Here is a 23,357-nt window from a genome sequence, read left to right as displayed (position 1 = left end):
TCACTAAATTCGAGTAATAACTTTTAAACGAAATAAACAACCGAATATCTACTTTACATTAACTGATATTTTGATTTTCTGCACAGAAACTATTGGAGGAAGTTGTAGCGGAGAAGGACAATGTCGAAGACCTGAACGATGCTTGTGAATTGCTTATGGAACATAGCGCATGCACTCGAGTTCGTGATCAGACCGTGGAAACCCAGTCCAACTACACTAAACTGCTTACACTGGCGCAAGGTGGATGCTTAATCTCAGATTAAAGGCCCACTGAATTGACTAACAATTTTATCTTCTTTTTTCAGGTCTCGTTTCCAAAATCGAAAAGAATCTGTCAGATCACACTGAGTTCTTGAATTATAAGAAGGAAATGGACGCATGGATTGAGAAAGCGCAAGAAATACTTGATGGCTGCACTGTAGATGGTGATGTTAGCGAAATCGCACAACAACTGGAGACAGTCAACGTAAGTTCATACAGATTTAATAAACCCTTTTTAGGTGGAAGGAATTTGCAAGTACTTGTGTTAGAAAATTATATATAACTAAAAGACAGTATTTTTGGACTTTGGGACTTTTACTACAGCTAACTCACCCCAACCCTTGTTTGTGGTAGAGCCAAAGTTAAAATGAAACAGGTTTACTCTCATAGTAAGCTTTATTGTATGTATCCACAATGGAGACAGTGTTCGAGAACCTCGTCTAAGGCTGCCGTGTATACTATCTTGAATTCAGAGTGAATCCTAAACAGTTCCAGTTTCCTAGAACTTTTTCCACTTCAATATATGCCTTTGTTGACAAAATTGTATTTTTTGCCTGCTTTTCGTATGTTCCTGGGGATACTGATATTACAGTCTCTTCTAGTCGATAACGATTATATATTAGGTCACCTTAAAAATTCTTAACCTACTTCTCCACTCTTTTCACAGTCTTTGGCGTCACGTCTCCCTGAGGGTCAACATTTGCTCGGTATGGTACAAGAGGCGTACACGAAAGCATCGAATATAACTCCCGAAGGCAAGCAAGAGGTACTGCGTGATTTGATGACTAAAGTACGTGAAGATTGGGACACATTGGGACTAGCTGTCAAGCAGAAGTTGAGTGACTTGAAGCAAGCACAAAATCGCTGGTCCGACTTTGCCAACAATCGTGATAAGCTCGAGAAGTGGCTCGTCAATACTGAGAACACACTCAAAACTGTGCCCGACACTAAGGGTGAACTAAGCGAAATGAAGACACTACTCGAACGCTACAAGACACTACAAAACGAAATCAAACAAAAGGGCATTGATATTGAAAATCTACTAGGCGAAGCCAAGGGCTTAGGTACCGAAGTAGATGCGGTACACCAAAAGCAGACACGTTGGGAGAAAGTAAAGAACGATTGCGCAGCCTACATTAAGAGTTTGGAGAACGAAATGGCCGACTACAATGCCTATCATCAGAGCTTGCAGGATATCGAGAAATGGCTGTTGCAAATTTCCTTCCAATTGATGGCACACAATTCGTTGTTCATTTCGAATCGCGAACAAACTGAAGAACAAATCAAGCAACACGAAGCTTTACTGGATGAAATTCAAAAGTATCAATCCAATTTGGACGATTTGAATTCAAAAGGACAAGCACAAATCAAACGTTATGAGCCGACAACACCAGCAATTCGCGACACTGTCGAGTCACAGCTGAAGAACATACAGGACAGCTACAACTCGTTGTTGCAGACCTCAGTGCAGATTAGGAATCGCTTGCATGAGTCCTTGGCCAAATTCAAGGAATACGAAGACACACTGGATAGTATAATGCGCAATTTGGAGGCCTATGAACCGATCATACAAAATGAGCTGGATGCGCCCGCGACAAGTTTGGAGCTGGCGCAACAGCAATTGAAGTGTGCGCAGGTGAGTGCAAAGCAAATATTTACTAAGATTTTACATATAATATAATATTTTAGGCTTAATTAAGTATTTGTTTACAATATATTTATTTAAATTTTTTAATGTTATGTCGTTTTTTATAATAAAGAATCTGCAAACCAAACTAAACAACGAAAAGTCCCGGCTCGCTGCCGCTGTGCAGGCTTGTGAAGCTGCCACTGCCTCCATCAGCCGTCCCAGCTCACCACTAGAGTCTGCCATGCAAACCATACCCGAGCGTGAGCTCATTGTGCGCGCCAAGCTGGAAGATTTGTTGGATCAGGTAAGTGGCTAGGCAAATATTATATGGGGAAATTTGCTGCTAAAAAAACAACAGAATGTAGTAAAGCTATGTAGACCTTAAACAGTAAATGCTGTACCGCATTTTTGTTTTGCAAATAAGTACACAAACCCGAGCAGTTTCACCTGCTGCTAAATACATGTGTTTTAAAATACCTTTTTAATTTACTAATAATTTATTTGTGTAATTTAGAATTCCTTTTAACCTATGTATTTTGTTTTTGTATTAATTTTCCTGATTTTTGTAAACCGTTGCACTTACACAACAATAATGCACACTGCCATTTATCAACCAAAATAAACAATACAATAAATACCTATCCGCCCGCTTAACCACAACTTTCGCCAAACCCGTTAAAAAAACTGACCTACTTAAATACCGCAAAGATGCCGAGTAACCGAGCACAGTACTCAAGCAACATCGCCGCCAAAGCTGATGTCGTTCTTGAGTTACCAGAGACCAATAATGCTTCGCATGATCCAGTGCGTTCCAATAGCGAGCGTGTAACTAAGCTTAATGCATTAATCACTAAGGTAAGTCCCTTGCCGCTTGAGTTGCTTTTCAAGCCAGCTTTGCAGAAAATGCGTTGCTTCTACTAATGCTTTAGCTGCATACTAAATTTTTAATTTAAGCTGCTTTACTTACTTATTTGGCCAATGAAACAAAATTCTGTTCATCAATTTGCTATAAATACACATAACAACACTGTACATAAAACACTTTCGATAAGGTTTCTCCGGGCAAAATTTTTTCCTATGCGCTACTAGGTTGGATCGGGTTGGGTTCATAATGCCTGCTAATATTGTTTTAGCAACAAAGTTATAAATCAAATTTATTTAACTCTTTTGCTTAGGTGCAATCCCATTTGGGTGGATTGACCGCTTCAGTGAGTGAATTAGAGCAACAACAGAAACAACGCGCTGAGCTCCAAGATTGGGTTAAGAAACAGGAGACAACTGTTAGTGATTGGCTAACACGGCCATGCAAGTTGCGTCCAGAAGCAGCTAAGCAAGAGTTGGTTGCCATGAATGACTTGCTGAATTCGATTGGTGATAAGCGTTCACAACTGATGTTAGAGATGACTGGATCATGTAAGTATCTGATAACGTATTAGTTTCGATGTGAAATTATGAATAACAGGAAAATACGTTAATTTCGGTTGCTACGAATGATAAAGCTACTATATAAAACCTTAACAGGTTCATTTTTAATAGCATAAAGAAGTATAAAAAGATGTTTATCTTGATTTCGATCGGTCAGTTTATATATCAGCTATATGCTATAGTGGTTCGATCAAAACAACTTCTTCGGAGATTGCATTATTGCTTTAGGCCATATTTCATGCCAAATTTCCTGAAGATATCTCGCCAAATGAAAAAATTTCCATACAAGCACTTTATTCCGATCGCTCAGTTTGTATGACAGCTATTTGGTTTGGTGGTCCGGTATCGGTCGTTCCGACAAATGAGCAGCGCCTTGGTAAGAGAAGAACAGAGGCAAATTTTCAGAACGATATCTCAAGACTAGTTCGCATATATACAGGCGGACATGTCTAAATCGACAAAGCTCGTTAAAAACTTTGTGGCAATGCCATTTGTTTCAAAATCTTCTATTTTTAGTAACGCTCTTAGCAGTATTCTAACGCTTCACCTTTTAAGGGTTTGATATTTTCTTACGCTGTACTTTTACGATCTAATGTTTTACATAATTTTTTTTTGCAGTGGCCGATGAGGACACTGATCTCGACGACAACCTCGACAAACTCGAGTCCGAGTTAATGAACGCTATTGCTAAGAAGCAAGCAGGTCAGAATGATATCGATAGCTATCGCCAAGGTGTACAGGATGTACAAAACTGGTTTGATTCGCTCATTAAACGTATGGATGTATTGGATAAAGGTTCCGGTTTGAATTGTGCCCAGAAAAAGGCTGCCATTAATGAAATCAAGAAAGAGTTTGAAGAGCAAGGTCCGAACAAAATCCAAGAGCTGAAGGGCAAAGCAGCACAAGTTGTCGAAGCTATTAGCAATTTGGATGGCCAACAGGTGGAAGAACAAATGAAATCATTGGATCGCCGTTATGCAGATCTCGGCAAACGCATCGATCGCAAGTCACAGCTGCTGGATGTTACCAATAAAGGCGTTGAGGGTGCTAAGGGTGAAATCGAACAGTTACATAACTGGGTCAAGGATAAGATACAAGAGCTGCAAACACCCACTGCATTGGGTTATGAACCGAAAGCAGCTGAGGCACGTCAACAAGCTATTAAGGGTATCATGAAGGAGGCCGAAGCGAAGAAGTCACAAGCTGACGCTTTGGAGAAACGTATTGCCAATATGCAGCCCGAGCTTGAACCAGTCGAATACGCACAACTTGAGTCGGCGCTGCGTCAATTGAATTCTGAGCAAAAGAATCTATCTGAAGTGCTCAAGAGTGAATTAGATCGCGCGCTGGATGCGTCTAAAGCACGTAAAGCGTTGGAAGTTGATTTGGAGAAGGCACGCGCTTGGTTGAAATCGAAGATTGCCGAAGTACGTAAATTGCCTGTGTACCACCCACTGCCATCATCCGAAATCGAGAAAAAAATACAAGAGAACAAGAAGTACGATGATGAAGCGAAGCAATTCAATGATTCGGTGTTGAGCGATGTACAACGTCAAGCGGCGAATATAATGAAGGACTGTCCGGAAGCAGACAGAGCAGCTTTGCAGAAAATACTTGATGAAATAGCCGGCGACTATCAAACCCTAAAGGATGAGAGCGGCAAACGAGCTAAAGCTTTGAGCGATCTTCTGCAGGGACGTAAATCGTTCGAGGATGCTATGAAGAATATGAGCGATTGGTTGAATGAGATGGAAACCGCCACTTCTGGTGAATTGCGTACAACCAGTGTACCGGTGTTGGAAGAACAAATGGCTCACTACAAGAAATTGCTCGAGGATGCCGAAAGCAAGGCTGATTTAATGAACAATGTGGCCGACCAAGGCAAGGGTATATTGCCCACGCTAAGCAACCCTGATAAGTTGAAACTAAACGACGACATTAAAAACTTGAAGGACCGTTACGGTAAAGTGACACAGAACATTAAGGATCGCGTAAATACGCTTTCCGATCATATCAAGAAATACAAGGATGCCAAGGGTAAATTAGCTGACTGCATGCAATTCCTCAACACAATACAGCAACGTTTGCGTGAGCTCAACAAACCGATCGGCTCAAAGATCGAGGATGTACAAGATTTGCTGGGCGCATACGAGGGTATATTGAAGGAACTCAAGGATAGCAAGAACAAAATGGGTGACATACAAATGGATGATCTACCCGAGTTGCAGAGTATACTACAGCAACAGGATGACATGATTAAATTGATTGAGGATCAACTGGCTCATCTGCGTCAATTGTTGTTGCTACGTGAGCAATTCATTGCGCTGATCAATGAGATTATTGCTTTCATCATGAAGTACACTGATGTCATACTCGATATTGAGAATTCGCCGGACAGTTTGGAGGACAAAATCAACAAGTACGACGATGTTATTGTGAAGATACAAGAATGTGAGGGTCTGTTGGCCTCTGCTACTGATAAGGGTCAGAAGATTGCATCGGAGGGTTCTGCTGCCGACAAGAACAGCATTACTGAACAGTTGCAATCACTGAAGAATCAACTACAAAACCTGCGCAAGGCAGTCGAGTCACAACGTCAAAAACATCAAGTACAACTCGAACACCATCGCAAAATGGCTGCTGAACTGTCAGAAATTCTCGACTGGTTGCATAATAATGAAGCGTCTGCCAAGTCACGTCCTCTATTGGATCGTGATCCTGAATCTGTAGAACATGAAATTCAGAAACATCACAAACTACGCAACGAAATTCAGGAATATCTCGATAAATTCGACAAAATCAATGCTAGCGTCAAAACAGAGGTTGGTATGCCCGGCTCGCTGGTTGAAATGCTATCCGAAGGTCGCTCATTAGTCTCCTCACTGCCACAAGAGCTTGAAGATCGCGAGAAATACTTGATCAACAATCGCGATTCACGTCTTGAATACATGAAATTGGTGGCCAAATTCAATGATTGGGTCCACGAAGCTGAGACACGCCTACAGAATAGCCAACATGGCATCGACTATGAAAATCTTGTACAAGACTTGGAAGAACATAAGATCTTCTTCGGCAATGAGACACCAATTAAGAATTTGGTGCATAAACAAATCCAAGAAGCTGCCGATAAGATTTGGCCCTCGCTGAGCAGCTTCGAACAGTCGGAATTGTCACGCGAATTGGCGCAACATCAAACTAAATTGGCCAATACCATTGCAACTGCCAAATCGCAGCAAGGCGAATTGGAGAAAGAGGTCGAGCGTTGGCGTGAGTACCAGCAATCGGTGGAGCGCGTTAAAGCAACCATTGAACGCAGCAAGTTTAGCGATGAGCCCGTACAGAATCTGGCTGGCCTGCATTTCAATATACAGAAATTGACACATGCCATCGGCAATGTGCAGGTGAGTGTGAATTTTGAAATTATAACGGTTTAACTATTCAAATACGATTTGAAAAAAAAAATTTAAGGGTTGCAGTTACCAGTATTTTTCTAGTGTTTTGCTTTGCTTAAGATTCAAATTATGATTCTTGTGTTATATTTTTATTAATTTTTTTTGTTTTTGTTTTATATATTTTTTTTATTTTATTTTTATTTCATTTGATTTATTTATTTTTTCGTTTTATATATTTTTTTTTTATTTTGTATTTTTATATTATTTCATTTATTATTTTTAATTTTTTTTAATTTTTAAAATTCATTTCAAATTTTATTTTTAATTAAACGAAATTTAATCGACTTGAGACCACTGTACTCGTACAAGCATTCCACATTCGGCATATGTATATTTCGTCTGGCCTTTTCATTCCGGTTTGCGTTTTTCACTTTTCGTTTATTTTTATTTTGCACGAATTGGCTGCCGGCCGGCAAAAGTTGTTAGAAAAGTTGTTCGGCACATTTTGTTGTATTCACCATTTATGCCTTTTACGGTGCAGTGCCAGCAACACGCACCACACCCATCTGGACAGGTCAGGATATAAGAACACGCTATAAAAACGCACAGACGAAAGTGTTAAGAGAGCGAAATTCGGTTACGTTAATTGCCTCATCACGCTCGCTTGTTTTGCAGCATTTAAATGAAGGTTTCGACCAGCATTTGTGATCAAAATAAAACAACAACCGAGTGAGCATAGTGCGGAAGCACATGTCGCTAAAGTTAACTATGATAGCAGAGTACAAAAGCCATGCCAACACATTTGCACACATAGAACGAGAAACAATGTGCGGGCATATGTATGTGAAGCGTGTTGGCCAAATGACATCATCATTATTATCACCATCAACAGGCGCCGAGCTATCACAATGATGACTCTTCGGTATACTCGTGGAGCGAAAATATGCTCACGTGAGAGTACGATTCTTTAACTGAGCATTCCTTGGCACTTGCGTTTAGAGTGGGGCTGGTCTGCTATCAACTATAAATTTGGCAGCACCACGCGGTTTCAAAAGCGCTCCACATTATACAAACGCCGACTCACCACTCGTGCGGCATTGCAGTGCGCTCTCGCTCCGCAGTATGCTGGAATTTATGGCGAATTGTTAACACATAACAACGAATGGTTAACTGGCCGACTGAAGCGCGTCGGCTTATTCTTACATTCTGTTTCGCCGCACGGGTCAGCTGTTTCTTTGTATTTCATTTATCGTTTCGCTTTTCAACTTTAATTTTCATCTTTTTTGTTTTTGTTTCCACTTCTCACTTGGTTGCACTTAGTGGTTGCTCTTTGTCGCATTGCCTTTCCCACCGACTGCATGCGTCAAAGTCACCGGCTTTTTTGGTGGCCTAGTATACCATATATATATTATATATATATATAAGTATATATGTGTGTGTGTGTGCCAATGTCTGCCGAATGCTCGAGGGAAACTGCACATGCCGGCATGTTTTTTGTGTACAATCAAAATTTTGTGAGTTTCACCTCGGTCTTTGTGGTTCCTAATGTGTAGTCTGGAGGTTTATGCGCATGTATGCTTGCTAATTAAGCCAGCTCTTGGTTCGTATAAGCAAAAAGGTTAATGCGTTAAAGAAAGCTTTTCTCGTCGACAATAAATCTCTTTTTGCTACAACAATTTTGACTTTGCTTTGAGTCTACTTAGGTATTAACTTTTACCATTTCTGTGGTAAGGTTGCTAGCTCTAAGCCGTGAATTTAGCTTATTTTCTATTTTCTTGTATGTTGCATACTTTCTTTAGGTTTAATGCAATTTTTCTTCGGTGATTTTCTTTTTTTTATCGATAATCGTTAACTGATCAAAGGGGCTCGCAGCTAATAGTGTTCAATGACAAAGCAAAATTGGGGTCATTGATTTCAAAAACCGAACTAGAAGCGTGTAAATTATAACAAGTACGAAAATCTAGTGTTGATAATTGCTTTATGCTTTCTTCTGTGCGCTTTTGTAAGGAACATTTTTTTATTGGTCTCTCGCTGGAAAAAGTCTTCTCGATATTTTTTTGCCGTTTCTTAATACCAAAATTATACCCAGACTTTTTGTATTTAGCCTTACTGTATTGTTATCCTAAAAGTCTAGTTTCGGTCGGCTCTACAATCTTTGAAAAATATCCAAACGAGCACTATTACCCTGCTACTCGTTGATAATATAAATTTCGTATAAGTTTTTCGGCGCATATCTCGATCTGGGTACGAAAAGCACGGGTTGTCCAGCTATTTCGATTGTGGCATATATTGGACATGCTCTTGGAAGGCTTGTGAGATATTAGAGACTTGTGATGTTGAGCTACTTTTTTCAGGTTTCTTCAGAGGATTTAGGTTGCCTAAAATCTTTAAATAAGTGAAGTGTCTTTAAATAAGTGAATCGATGTAAAGTATTTTCTCAGTTAATACCAATAAAACACTATTTAAATAAATTTTATTACCCTATTTATGGTGTGCTCCTTCATTATTACCGCAAAAATGTACTTTAACTTCTCCAGACCAAATGCATCCAAATATTCGACATCGTCTGTCGGTAGATGACTGCTGTTAAAAAGTATGAGTTCGGAATTTGAACCTATGGGCCATAGTGGTGATAGTCATGAGCTTGTTAATAGACTTAGGAGTATCTGATAGTGTAGTGTACTACTCCACAAACCAAATATGTTCGCGCCGTTCCCTAAACTTATCCTTTATAAACACAATTTTATGCAATGTTTAATAAAAAATTTTAACTGATTTCATAGGCTTTGGTCACTTCTCGCTTGCCGAGAACGTGTTTTCGTGCTTTGTTTTACATTTTCATCTCTACCACTTATTCACTCTTTCACCTTGTCAGACAGCGAGTGCCGGCTTTTGTGTGTTTTTTGCTCATTTTTATACACAATTCTTTGTTTTTGTTTGCGAACATTGTTAGCCGCGGTCTCAGTGTGCTCTACGCGGTTTGTAAGTTTGCGCTCTCGTACGCTTGGCGCTCTGTAAATGTTGAAGGCATGCATCATCGTATATGCCGCCCACCTTACCGACTTTTATTACTTTTTTAATAACTGCTTTGTGGTTCATACCAGTACACATACGCATATATATATGTATGTATGTATGCCTGGGTCTATGTAATATGTAAGTCTAAGGTGTATCTCAGTACGAAGCGCTCTTTAGCAAACACCAAATTGTGCACACGTAGCTACTCACTTACTTACGGACATTATGAGCTCGGCATTTTGAGTTTTAGCGATTTTTTGAGCGGCGCATGAAATCATTTCCAGTTGAGACTTCGTCGGTAACGAGCGTGAATTTCGAATTCCTAAAGAATCAAAGTGTAATTTCTGTGTCGTCATCACAGAACGGAAAGGAAAGGAAAAAGAGTGCAAGAAATCGTATAAAATAGAAAAAACAAAAAAACACACACATATTGACGAAGTGAAAAAGTGCTTCAAGTCAAAGCTGGAATTAAAACAGCATTAAAATTTTTCATTGAAAAAAAAAGCTGTAAACTATAGAAAAAGTATATAGAGCAAGAAGCAGAGGTGAAATATAAATATTTATTTGTAAAAGAAAAAAATTTGTGGAAACACGTCGCCAGTACCGCAAGCTGTCGCCGCGCTGGCCCGCATAGATACACGCACATACATACAAAAAGGTACATAGATACATACATGTATATATGTAGTTGAGAAACCGCACATCTCAAAGTACGTGTAATATAAAGTAACAGTGTAACGTGTGAAGTGTTTTCCGAAATATCAAAACGGTGCAATCGAATTGTATAAAAAAAAAACTAACTGCACATTGTATAGCAGACTGCCAAGTGCAGCGCGGTGACGTGTTGAAAAATCAATTGCAGTTTTCGAAGCATTCAAATTAGTTTTCAGGTGAGCCGGCGCCGCCATTGTTGGTGTTTCTGTTGAATTTAAGGTGAAAATTCGCTGTCAATTTCCGCACAGCTTGTTCCAGTTTGGTGTGCATAGATATATTTTCCGCCTACGAATATTCAGAAATCCCTCGGCAAAAATGTGTTCATTGTGTAATTTGCGTGGCACGCAATAACGAAACGAGCCGAAGTGCATATTTGCGCACACACACACATACATACTGTCTTTAACCGCTGTCCTGTTCGTAATTAGGAGGTTCAAGTGCCAAAAATAGAAATTTTATTTTGAAATTTCTTAAAAACGCATTTTCAATCTCCGTCGTAATTAGGAGGTTCAAGTGCCAACGTGTTCAGCCAAAAGTAAAAATTTTGTTTTTGAAATTTTCAAAAAACGCATTTTCAATCTCCGTCGTAATTAGGAGGTTCAAGTGCCAACGTGTTCAGCCAAAAGTAAAAATTTTGTTTTTGAAATTTTTTTAAAACGCCACATCAATATATTTCGTAACATTTTTATTAGAAAATATAAAATGTTAAAAAAAAGTTTCCAAAGCAAATTTTTGTAATTAAAAACTTTCACAATTTCGTTTTTGAAATTTTTTAAAAACGCCAAATCAATATTTTATGAAAAATTTTTATTAGAAAATTGAAAATGTCTAAAAAAAGTTTCCAAAGCAAATTTTTGCAGTTAAAAACTTCCACAAAATATTTGTATAGTGCGTTAAAGTGACAAATTTTGGCTTAAAACTAACAAGAGTACAAACAGCTTTGTCACTTTTTATGCTAAAATACAATTTTATTATTTTTTTTTTTACCAATAACAAGATATTGTTTGCAATAATAATTAAGTTTATTCATACATATATACAACCAACATGTGCACATGAAAACATATGTTTAATTTATAACTATTCTTTTGCTTTTACTTTTTTCTCTCCCCTCCCACACACACACACACACTTCCGCACACGTTATGCTGCTTCAACAACAACAACAACAGAGCCAAACTAGTGACATCACACTCGCCAATCAGCAGGCGCAGGGCCTTATACGTCAAGCCGACGCACGCAATCGTCAGCTGATTGAACAGGATAACGCCGAATTGAATCGTTTGTGGAACGAATTGTTGAAAGGACTCGAGACTCGGCGCGATTCGTTGCAGAGCATTGCTGAACGTTGGGACGAATTTGAGAATCACTTGCATAGCTGGGAGAAGGCAATTAGCCGCTTGGGAGATAAATTCCGCAATGTCGACCCAGTAGTTAGGTCGCGACGTCATTTGGAAGATACAAAGAATGCCATCCAGGTAAGTGTCTATTAATAAATACTCGTACGTGTATAAACTTAAGGCTTAAGTGTTGAAGGAGTAAAGTAGAATATACAAGTATATAATATATATATATGTATGTATGTGTATATGTGTGTGTATACAATTAGAATCGTGTAAATTACTATATTTAGCATACACATTTGTTTGTTATTGATGATAAAATCGTTTGTATTATTAATCATTTTAATTAATTCAAAATGTTGCTTAATTGAAATTGAGTATGAGTGGCAATTACAAATATCAAATTAAATTTCAAGTATGGCAAGTATATACGAGGAATGTTCAGAAAATAACGGAAATTTTAAAAATTAAAATAAACTTTATTGCTTACTTTGTCTGTCGCAGCTGCTAAGGTTAGACGTGTTTTTATGAGCTTGGCGGTTTTCGTTGGTTGAAAGAAATAGATCAAGGAATTCGTTCGTAAATTCTTGACCAAAATAAAATAAAAAACCGTAACGATTCCCTACATGGCTGGCTATTTCCAAAAATAAAGATAACTCTAATGGGCATAGATGAAAATCGCTGAAAGACCTAAAGGCTATACACAAAATCGAGTTTGAGAAGATTTCGACGATTGGAAATAGCACTGGCATAAGTGCATATAATCGAATGGGGACTATTTTGAAGACGATAACATAAATGTGGACAAATAAATAATAATAATATTAAAAATAAAAGTTCCGTTATTTTTTGAACACACCTCGTATAGAAATCCAATATCTATATAATAGGGTGGAGCAAAAAAAAAAATCTGTAGATTATAAAAAAAAAAAATATTAGGACAAAAAAAATTTTTTTTATTATCAAGAGGCGGTGTTTTAAAGTAAATTTCGAGTTAAAATTTTTATTTCGTAAAAAATTTTTGATAAGTGTTCTAGAAGCTGTGAATTTTTTGTGGTCATTATTGGAGTTTTAAAAAAAAGTCTTAAACGACAATATGCTTTCCTTAAGCGTTAAAATAAATTTTGAGTCGAAAACCGTCACATTCGGTAATTTTTATATAAATGTAAAGAGCTTAAACCAAAAATAATTTTTTCTTTTCCAAAATAAATTTTATCTCGAAATTTACTTTAAAACGAAACTAAAGTGGCTTTAAGACCTAGTGTGTTTGCGGTAAAGCAGACGCGAACATTATTCTCGCACCATATGTCATTATTGCTAAAAGTAGTAGGAATTATCTACAAACTTTTCATATTTTATGCACACAAAGCCACAAAGTAAAGCTATCTCATATAACAACGGTGGGTAATTCAAATAAAACAAGAAACAGTTAGTAGAAAACTTACCACTTTACCGTTAGTTCTTTTTTTGTAAGCCACCTGTACAGTAGGCTAGCTGAAAGGTCATGTTCTTAAGAATAATTAAAAAGAAATGAGGTAAGACATTAATTAATGTAGTAACTGCTTTATCATGCGAGTGCACAATAATTTGAGGCTTTTTAAACTCATGAATTGTTGTTTTTTTTTGCCTTTACTCATTGCGTTTGCTAATGCGCTTAGCACTTTCTACTTACCATGGCAATACCGCTTTGAGTAATACAAGTTACTTTGAGAAGTTGAGCCTAAAAGAAAAGAAGTGAGGCAGGTAGTCTTACGCTCGAGCAGTACATACATAGCTATGTATGTATGTACTTATGTATGTATGTACATAAATATAAATATACACTCGATCGTTACTAGTATTTTTTTCTGTAAAATTTTCGGCTGTTAGAATATTTTTGCAGATGTTCTTCAGCAGTGTAGTCAGCAGCAAATAAAAAAGTAAAAACCTAGCAGGCAATTATCTAAAATGTTTCTTAGTTCCAATATTCAGAGTATCGTTTTATGCTTTGCATTCTTCACTCTTCTGAATAAAAAACACTAAACACTTCCTATATCAATATAAAATATTTTTTGCTAAATAATAATAAATAAAAATATATTTTTTAATTTCAACAACATTTTGTAACAAAAAGAAAAAACGCTATCTTCGGCTGCACCGAAGCTATAATATCCGTCACAGGTGCATTTCTTATAGCATAAAAGGATATAAAATGACCTTCATTTTGATTGATCAGTTCGTATGGCAGCTATATGCTGTAGTAGTCCGATATTAACAACTTCTAGATTGTACCGTTGCTTTGGATAATAATCCGTGCTAATTTTCGTGAAGATAAAGTTCAAATAAAAAAGTTTTCTATACAAGAACTTAATTTCGTTCGATCAGTATGTATGGCAGCTGTATGCTATATTGCTCCGATCTGAAAAATTTCTTCAGATAGTTTTTTGTTGTCCTAAAAAGTTATTCATTCCAAATTACATGAAGATATCTCGTTAAATAAAAAAGTTTTTCATACAAGAACTTAATTTCGTTCGATCAGTTTGTATGGCAGCTATATCCTATAGTGGTTCAATCTGGAAAATTTCTTTAGATATTGTAGCGTTGCCTTAAAAAAATTATTTATTCCAAATTTCGTGAGTATACCTTGTCATATAAAAAAGTTTTTCATGCAAGAACTTAATCCGATTTTGTCGGTTTCGACAAATGAGCAGTCTTTTGAGTAGAAAAGGACATGTGCAAAATTTCAGAGCGATTTCTTAAAAACTGGCGGAATTGTCGCATATAAATAGACAGATTCAAATATTCATGCTGATCATTTATACATATATGTACATATGTATGTATTGTAGGGTCTACTTTTACTTTTACAAATTTCGTGGCAAACTTAATACAAACTTGCACTACTTCAATAATAAATTATTCATATCGTTTTAGTATTTAGCATCGAATAATAATGTCAATAATCAGCTCTGCTAATTGAGCGTGAGTGTTGATTTATAGTTTTAATCTACTTTGATACCGTTATAAAAAAGTAGACTAGCTGTTAAGACTGGATATTTTCGATTTTACTAGAAAAACTATACTATGACACATTTAAAGAAAAATGTGGATAATGCTCAATTTGTTACTTGTAATTGTCATAGAATATAAATATAGGCATATATGCATGCCTTAGAATAGCAAACACAAGGTTGTTATACACACACATACATACAAAAGCACATCTAAAATGAATTTAAGGCACACAACATTACATAAGTGGCGGTCTAGCAGCCAAATAAAACAAGATTATATAAAGCTGAAATAAAAGAAAACGGACAAAGTAACAATAACAACAATGTATACATATACTATACATAGTACATGTATATATATGTATGCAAAACTCAGCGTCCGTTTAGCGTGCTGAGCGATTTAGTAGACTTTGTGTTCAGCAGCACAATTGGAATTCGTCGTTAATCAAATTTATATTTAAGTTGTGACGTAATTTAGCTTAGCACACACACATACATATATGTAAGTATATGTGTATAAGCTAAAGCTCGGATGGCATTTAATAGCGTTTCGAAAACTTGCTGCAAAGCGACACAAAAAAAAAACGCGAGAAATAACAAAGAAAACATGATGAAAAGGCAAAATAAAATTAAAATTAGCAGAAAATGTTATTTTTTTAACGAAAATGTGTGCATCGTTTCCAGCGGCGTTTTTTTTTTTGCTTATAAAGTAAATGTCAACATTGAAATTCCAGTAATTTCTGCTCAAATGCCAACTTGACTTAAATACAAGAGTTTATATAAAAGCACACAATTCGTACGTTTGTATGTATTTACTTATGTGTGCATGCATCATATTAAAAGTGTGATTATTTGGACTCAAGCGCCCCAAACCGCATGCGAATACATACATACATATATACATATAACCGAGAGCACGCGACACTTGTCGCCGACGCTCAACGCTTAGCTCAGCTTAGCTGGATATAGCAGCTAGGCCGGCGATTTTACAAAAAGGGGCTGTGGCTAAATGTATGCATAATCGTGCATATTTGTGTGCGCTTATGGTAAACGTCCGCTGAAAATCAAGTTCATGGACAATGTCAATCAAGCGAGCGTACTTTAGTCAACTCACACATACACATACTTAGCTATATACTATATATGCATAGTAAAATATCAGAAAAATATTTATGGCATGTATTGCATTAACCCGCTGTTGACGGCTTAGGCAAAGTGCATGCTACTAAATGTGTTGCTGTAATGATGTTGAAAACTTGTTTGTTTTAATTTTTCTTTTTTAGCTTTTTAAAGCCTTTTATATTAGGTTAGGTTAGATTAAATGTTCGTTTCTTAAAGGGATCTCATTAGGACAGTTTATAGCGCCGGTTCGTTGTGGTAACTAGAACTCCTATAAAAATGTATCATAAACACCCACATAAATCGACAAAGCGCTTTGAGCCGATTACAAATTTGTTGAGGCGGCTAATGTTAGTTTCTGCTATGTCTACTGGTTCGCCGAAGGTATGACTGCCGCAATATTTAGCCTCAGTCTTGTAAAAGCGGAACAATGTAGGATAAAGTGCTTTGATGTTTCTGCCTCACCTTCTTCCATACAACCTTGACAGTTTAGGTACAACTGGATTTTTAGCTTTACAGCATGAATGTGTATTGGAAAATGCTTAGTAAGAAATTCTACGATTACGGCAAGATGAACTTTACTAAGGGCACCCAGATCAGTAGATCTTCTACGTTCTACTCGTACTCTAAGCCAGAAGGATCTTGTAGTTGCACAGGAGCAGCACGTCGACCAACGTCTGTTAAGCGCATACGCAGTCCAGTGGTCCAGTGTTAGAGTGCAAGATGACAACGGAAATCCGACTCGTTTCCAATCCGATGTGCGCGGCGAACGGGTGTCTCGTCTTGCTAGCTCATCGGCTTTACAGTTTGCAGCGACTCCTCTATGACAAGGCACCCCAACGGTTCTGATTACGCAGTAGCTTAATGCTATTTCTAGTTAGGACAGACACTCCTTGACTAACTTTGAGCGCACATTTAGCGAGCTCAATGCTAGTAGCGCCGCTCTGCTGTCGTAGTGAATACTTACCTCCCTGAAAGGAGCTGCAGTGCGGAGCAGTAAGTCTACAGCTACCTAAATAGTAGCCACTTCTGCTTGAAAAACACTACCTAGTTCGTTAGCTCAAAGCTAAGCTTGAGGGAGAACTCCTTACAGAAGACTCCCCCTCCAACCATTTATTCTACCTTCGACCCATCCGTCAAAAAGCTCACTGCCCCTCTTCTTCGGAAACTTCTCTCAGTCCACATATTCCTCATGGATATGTGAGCGGAGAATCACCACCCAGGAGTAGGGTTAGGTTAAACCTTCTAACCGTTTTAAAATGATTCAAAGTGCAGAGCCTATAAGTAATAGCTTCAATATAAGTTCTGATCGAATTTGACCTGGACTGATTAAAAGAACTAAATTTTTATGTATTTTACTCTTCATTATGGCATTCACGCTAGTCCGGGTCAAATTTGATCAGATGCTAAAAACTTGAAAATCGAATTTTTTGCTATAAATAGTTTCTTATTATAGTTTTAGAGTAGAAAAAAAATATTTGGCATATTTTTAAGTAAAATTAAGAAATATTGTATAATAAAATATGTTGGTACATATATATATATACAAACGTCTTTTTTTTAATTAAAAAAATTCCGAAAAAAATATGCTAATATGCCATGTAGGGTTAATGTAAGAAACAATTGACATGCTAGTTAAGAATACGAAAAATATTCGAAATTATTAAAAATTTATTAAAAATAAAAAATTTCTCGCGTAAACAAACCTAAAAGTCTGCGGCTAACATGATAATGAATCTCTGAGGTTAATATGCAGTCAAGCGAAGTTATTATAGTAGATATAATTATACACCAACAGCCAGCTTGTTATATTGCTGGGAACAAATATTTATCGAATTAAGCTTAAAATTATTTTTATTTTTTGCTTTACTTTCAATTTCATTAAAATTCATTAGAACTAACTGGTTATAGTTATAAATTAGCCAAGCGAATGCTGAAGTAAATTTAAATATCGAAGAAAGACAAGGCAAAAGCACATGAAAAAATACAAAAAAAAAAAAAATGACGACAACAAATTCAGTCATAAATTCTGCTTTTGTTTTTTATTCACGTTTTTTTCATTATATCTATGATGTTCGTTCCAACTTGTTGACTTCCTATTTCTGTTTAATTTTATGCCTTTCGCGGTTATAACTATCGAGTAGTATGCGAATAAGGCATGCTGGATTTGTATTTGTAATGTTGTCCACTCAATAACCATTGAGAAATTGAAGTGGTTGCCGGCGCTTGTACGTTATCGTTGATAATAATTAACGTTTACATTTCGTTTTACATATTTTTTATAATAATTATACCATATACATATACTTGTACATACGTAACACTCATTTAAATTGGACGGGGTCGCTGATTTTAATAATTTTTAACTTCCTATTTTGATTACGAGCACTACTTCATAATGCTCATTCGATACTATAATTCTTTAACAATTCTTTCTAAAAAAAATGGCTATACTCTGTAGCCTAGCCTTAGTTCTAGTGTGGCATCATTAAAATTATAGTTTTTGTAGCCTACAATTAAGCGAAATACTGAAAGTAGACTTCGATTCGCTACGTTTCTGTTCGTTATGTTAAGTTCTGCTCTCTTTGCTATCACATATACTAATGTGAAAGCAACGACAAAGTTATACATTTAATCGGTATATGCCGCTTGTTATATTACCATATATCCATGCTATTATGCCAGTCAATGTGATTTATACCAGTTGTTTGCTCAATTCGTCACTCTCCAAATAACTGGTATAATCGCTTGTTATTCTATCTGCCTACATTTATGCTAGTATATTTGATTTATACCAGTTGTATGTTCTAGCATTGACGAACGGCAGTAGACACAAATACGAGTAGACGATAAATAAAATCAGCTTTTAGCTGGCAGTAAATTGAAAAAAAAAATTCATTAAATTTTTAATTCCCCAAAAGAAGACATACATTGTTAAGCTTTCGAATTTTTTGTTGTGGTTCGTTTTTAGTAATAAATAAATTCCAATATATTTTTACCCATATATTTTGCGTACATGCGAGTCTATCATTCAACTAAGTCTAAGCTTGCCTGTCGGTATCTGCAAACATTTTTTTAGATCGGACGACTATAGGGTATAGCTGCCATATAAACCGACCGATCAAAATCAAGTTCTCGTTTAAATTTTTTTTTGTATAAATGAAGAGTATTCTAGCTTCGGCGCAAGCGACATTAACATTTTTTCTTGTTGTTATTTTTTTTATATATTTATATCTTTTTCAATAAATTTTCGATAAATATTGCTAGTTAGCTGGTTTGAGCTTGCTTGCGGGTGTTCTCGGACTCGGCAATCATTTTGTTTTCTTTTTGTTATTTTTGTATTTTAACTATAGCTGCTGTAGTGAGTTAAAAACGGTATATAATTATTAATGACAGTTAATGATGATGTTGAACAGTGCTACGAGAATGAAAAAATTACAGGATTTACGGTTCGCATACATTTGCATTTAATTTATTTTTATTTCTGAGATCACGAAAAAATTAAACGAAAATAGTATACACGTATATTACTTACATAATTATGACAAAAGTCAATAATATTAAAAAAAAAAACGTTTGTTAAATAACAGGTAATAATACAAATAAAAAAAAATTAAAAAATCCCAATTTATGTAAACAAATTATCTGCCTGAAATTGAATAAAATTTTTTTTTTCCGAATTTCGCAAACATGTGTAATGCGTCGAGCTATTTTAGTTTTTATGGTCAACCGAAAATGTTACAATGTCGTTGACATTCATTCAACACCTTATAAGCATGAAGCAGCGCTATAAGTATGTGAACTCACATTTTAATGCGTCGTTATACATATACATATTTAAAAGCACATATCTACATACTTGCCTCAGATGTGTCACCGCGTTCAATGGCGAGATCTTGAGGCATATGACGTGCCCCACGAAAGAATTTTTCATTTCAATTTCAGCATTTCGGTTGCTAATGAGTATATGTATATGTATGTATATAACTTTACACATGTAAACTTCATTAACATATCGTATATAAGTATATGTGAACATGACTGAACAAGTGTTTAGTCATTTGTACATTCATTTCAGTTGTTGTAAATTATAAATTCATTTTAATAAGCACTCAATGAAAAATTGTTGCTATGACCGCATGTATAGCTGTTTTTACATATGAATATATATACATATATACTTGGATTGATCTATGATATAGTCACGCAACACACATAATACTTACACAGCCATTAAGATAAATTATTGCAATTGCCAAAAAGCAAAAAATAAAATAATTACTTAATGAAAGAAGAAATAGGCTTGACCTGCTAAAAAAATGAAATGGAGTAGATTTGGCAATGCTTAAGATATCAATTACTTATAATGAGTAGAGAGAGCAAATAATTTGTATGTATGTATTTACATATATTATTTTTTCAGCAAATGTAAAGGGTGTTTTTTTATTCATGTGGTTTTCAAGCAGAAAGCGTTGTTAAATCGCACGATCTTGGAGGCCACGCCACAGGCACACGACGCGTGGTAATGCGCTCACAAAAAATTTCTTTCAATAAATTGATTGTTTCGTTGGCTGCACAATATGTAACGCTGTTTTGTTGAAACCAAAGGTCGTCTACATCAACATCATGCAAAATGAACAGCTTCATTTCTGAAGAAATATGCATGATATGATACCCTCTGCTCATAGAGCACACCAAAGAGCGACTTTTTAAGTATGTAATGGCGTCCCAATTGTTGCGTGCGATGGCGGACGAACCTATTTGGGTCTTCTTCGTCACTCTGCTCCACAGAAGCAATAGCGTTTCCGGAGTACACTGTATAGCAGCTCTGAGGATGCACATTATCCACTAGAGTAAACGTAATGCGAAAATGATCATTGGTTGCTCGCATTCACGACTGTGCTGGGCGATTATGTTGACCATAGTTGTCAAAAAGACTAACTCCGAAAAAACAACATTGCCTCATTAAAAACCACACGTATACAAAGAACACCCGTAAATTTCTTGTTATTCATAATAAACTGAGTTTCAAATTTGTTAACGCTAATAAAAATTAGATATAACGGCGTCGATATAATATTTTTAATTGATCAGCCAATTGAAGATTCGATGAGAGCACAAGTCTGTGGAATCCCAATGACAGCTTTTATGTAATTCAATAATTTTTGCTGTCATTTCTCAGAAGTTTAGCGTGTATATAGCGGTAATTTTTTATAAAGAAATTTTTAAATATGATTTTTTTTTAATTTCGTATATAACTGCGAATCAGAGGCGAATTTTATACGCTATTAGTCACGTGTTTAGCATATTCCTGAAAATTAGTGTCAACATTCTTCACATGCGCCATTTGATTCACACATCTTTGAGAATATATCTAAAGCATACATATGTACACATATATTTATACAAACATACTCATATCTACCTAAATACTAATATAACATTATTTGAATACAGGTGTTGTGAGAATATAACTCTTGATTAAAATTGCTTTAAAACCATTCCCACTTAAATATAACAGTGTTTGTGTAGCCTGAGGCCCAATAAGCCTCATGTTTTCTAACTCAGTCTGAAAATAACGATTTATTATACCCAAACTACACATAAAGCCGAAGAATTTTGGAACTTTAAATTTTCAGATCGGACCCCTTGATAATGAAAGTTATACAGAAACATTGTGCCAAAATAAGTTTATCTAAGCTTCAGACAACTTTACAGTTAATTTTGTCAATTAAATAAGAAAATTCACATATATCAAATAACCAGTGTATTTTACCTAAAATATACATACATAATTTTATTAACGTCTTTCGATCGCCTTTATTTTTAGGAAATACTCGCCGAATCTGAAGAACTTAAATCATCACATAAAGAGATTGAGGCGCTCTCAAAATCAATCGTCACATTCCTTGGGGAAGTTCACCAACCCACATCGCAGGCCCTACAGGCCAAAGTGGATAACTTAGTACAGCAGCAAACAAAGTGAGTACCAGTAACATTTTTAACTAAAATACCATAGGTCCGACTTTTTTTTAACTTACAAGTATTTAACATATATAAAAAGACTTTAAAAATACTATACAACCGTTATAATATACTAAAAATATAATATCTGATAAACCATGCGGAAAATATTTTGTGAAAAAATTCTGAAAATTATAAAATTTACAATTTACAAGTTGTCTATATACTAACTGATTTCCGGTCCCCATACGTTTCTCTAATAGTCTAGACGGTATAAAAGTAAGCTTCATTTGACTTACATGTGAAATGCAACGTTGCCTATTTTCCTTCATTCTACTATGCCTATGACATTCTGAGAATTTTTAAATAAAGCTGAGAATTGAATTTACACTTTGCGATTCTAAATGGCAAAAGCATACATTTTCATTCTAATGACAAACAAAATGCAACGAACGAGGTGAACGTCATGAAAATCTAAGCTTCACGTCGCTAATCATTTCATTGCTGGATACACCCATACTTGCGGGCGCGTCACAAAGCGCTAAATAACGGAAATTCACACACCTAAGCGTAATTATTTTTTTCTATTTTATCTGCTGTAATTTATCGGAAGTGCCATCAGTGCCTACTTTTCCAAAAAATAGTTGTGCGTCACTGCTTTAGGCCTTCCAACCAGTTGCAGAATATTATGGAGCACATGCGTATCGCAACAGAAACCAAATGTTTGCGGTATTTCCACAAGTTTCATGCTCCAAAGATTTCACGCATTCATGTTGCATAACTACAGGTATGCTTGTAATTGCTACCGAAGTGTCTATGAGGCATGCATGCATCGGATATTTGCAAGAAATGTCACCACTTTGCTTTATGACAACACCTGATTATGCTAGTTAACCGATACTAACAGTTTTGCCGATGGCGTTAGTGGCAACAAGGTCACAATTGCGGTTAGATCATCTCTTTCTCATTCACTCACTCACCCGCTGTTGGTGTTAATTACAATTACATATTTGTTTTGCGGTTTGGTTACCGATATGCCAGCCTGTCTGTGCGCCTTCAAGCGTTTACTGCCGGCTTCATTCAGAGCATTTATCGGGCATTTCAAGGCGACGCACAAATTGAATTAATTTGTGCACATTTGCAGACAAATGCGAAGAGAAAATGAAATGAAGTGCTTTTGTGTTTGCTATGCGATATTTAAAATATTCTGAGTAACTTCCGGATAGCAGATAGTTTTATTAGGTTAATTGCGGAGGCATTTGTAATGGCGGAGAGGCTGCATTACTAGACTAATTTCTTTAGCAGACTGTATAGCATAGTTTTGTAAATATGTGGCCACATTGCAGATTTGTCATGCGGAGTTGTGTTTTGCTGAAGTAGCAATATCTTCATACTATATTTTTACACTAAACAGGGTCTATAAAGTTTGTCACGATGTTTACCCAGAAGAAAACGTCGGATACTCTATAAAGTATATACATACATAAATGATCTGCGT

The 23,357-nt window shown here is 36.1% G+C and overlaps 1 protein-coding gene across 9 annotated transcripts in view; it reads left to right on the top strand.

Annotated features, from left to right (window-relative positions):
• Msp300 (Muscle-specific protein 300 kDa) overlaps positions 1-23,357 on the top strand; it is a 186,188-nt gene that overhangs the window by 77,594 nt on the left and 85,237 nt on the right. For all 9 annotated transcript variants that reach the window (XM_070107521.1, XM_070107523.1, XM_070107524.1 and 6 more), the window contains 8 exons: positions 87-240; positions 306-466; positions 929-1,897; positions 2,022-2,195; positions 3,067-3,304; positions 3,935-6,717; positions 11,613-11,918; positions 21,726-21,877. In XM_070107521.1, coding sequence (XP_069963622.1) covers positions 87-240; positions 306-466; positions 929-1,897; positions 2,022-2,195; positions 3,067-3,304; positions 3,935-6,717; positions 11,613-11,918; positions 21,726-21,877 — 4,937 coding nt within the window. The remainder of the gene's footprint in view (positions 1-86; positions 241-305; positions 467-928; positions 1,898-2,021; positions 2,196-3,066; positions 3,305-3,934; positions 6,718-11,612; positions 11,919-21,725; positions 21,878-23,357) is intronic.

This window comes from Bactrocera oleae, chromosome 3 (genome assembly GCF_042242935.1).
Source record: "Bactrocera oleae isolate idBacOlea1 chromosome 3, idBacOlea1, whole genome shotgun sequence".
NCBI classification, from domain to species: domain Eukaryota; kingdom Metazoa; phylum Arthropoda; class Insecta; order Diptera; family Tephritidae; genus Bactrocera; species Bactrocera oleae.
The sequence above is the reverse complement of the archived record's forward strand: the minus strand, read 5'-3'. Positions and strand labels throughout refer to the sequence as shown.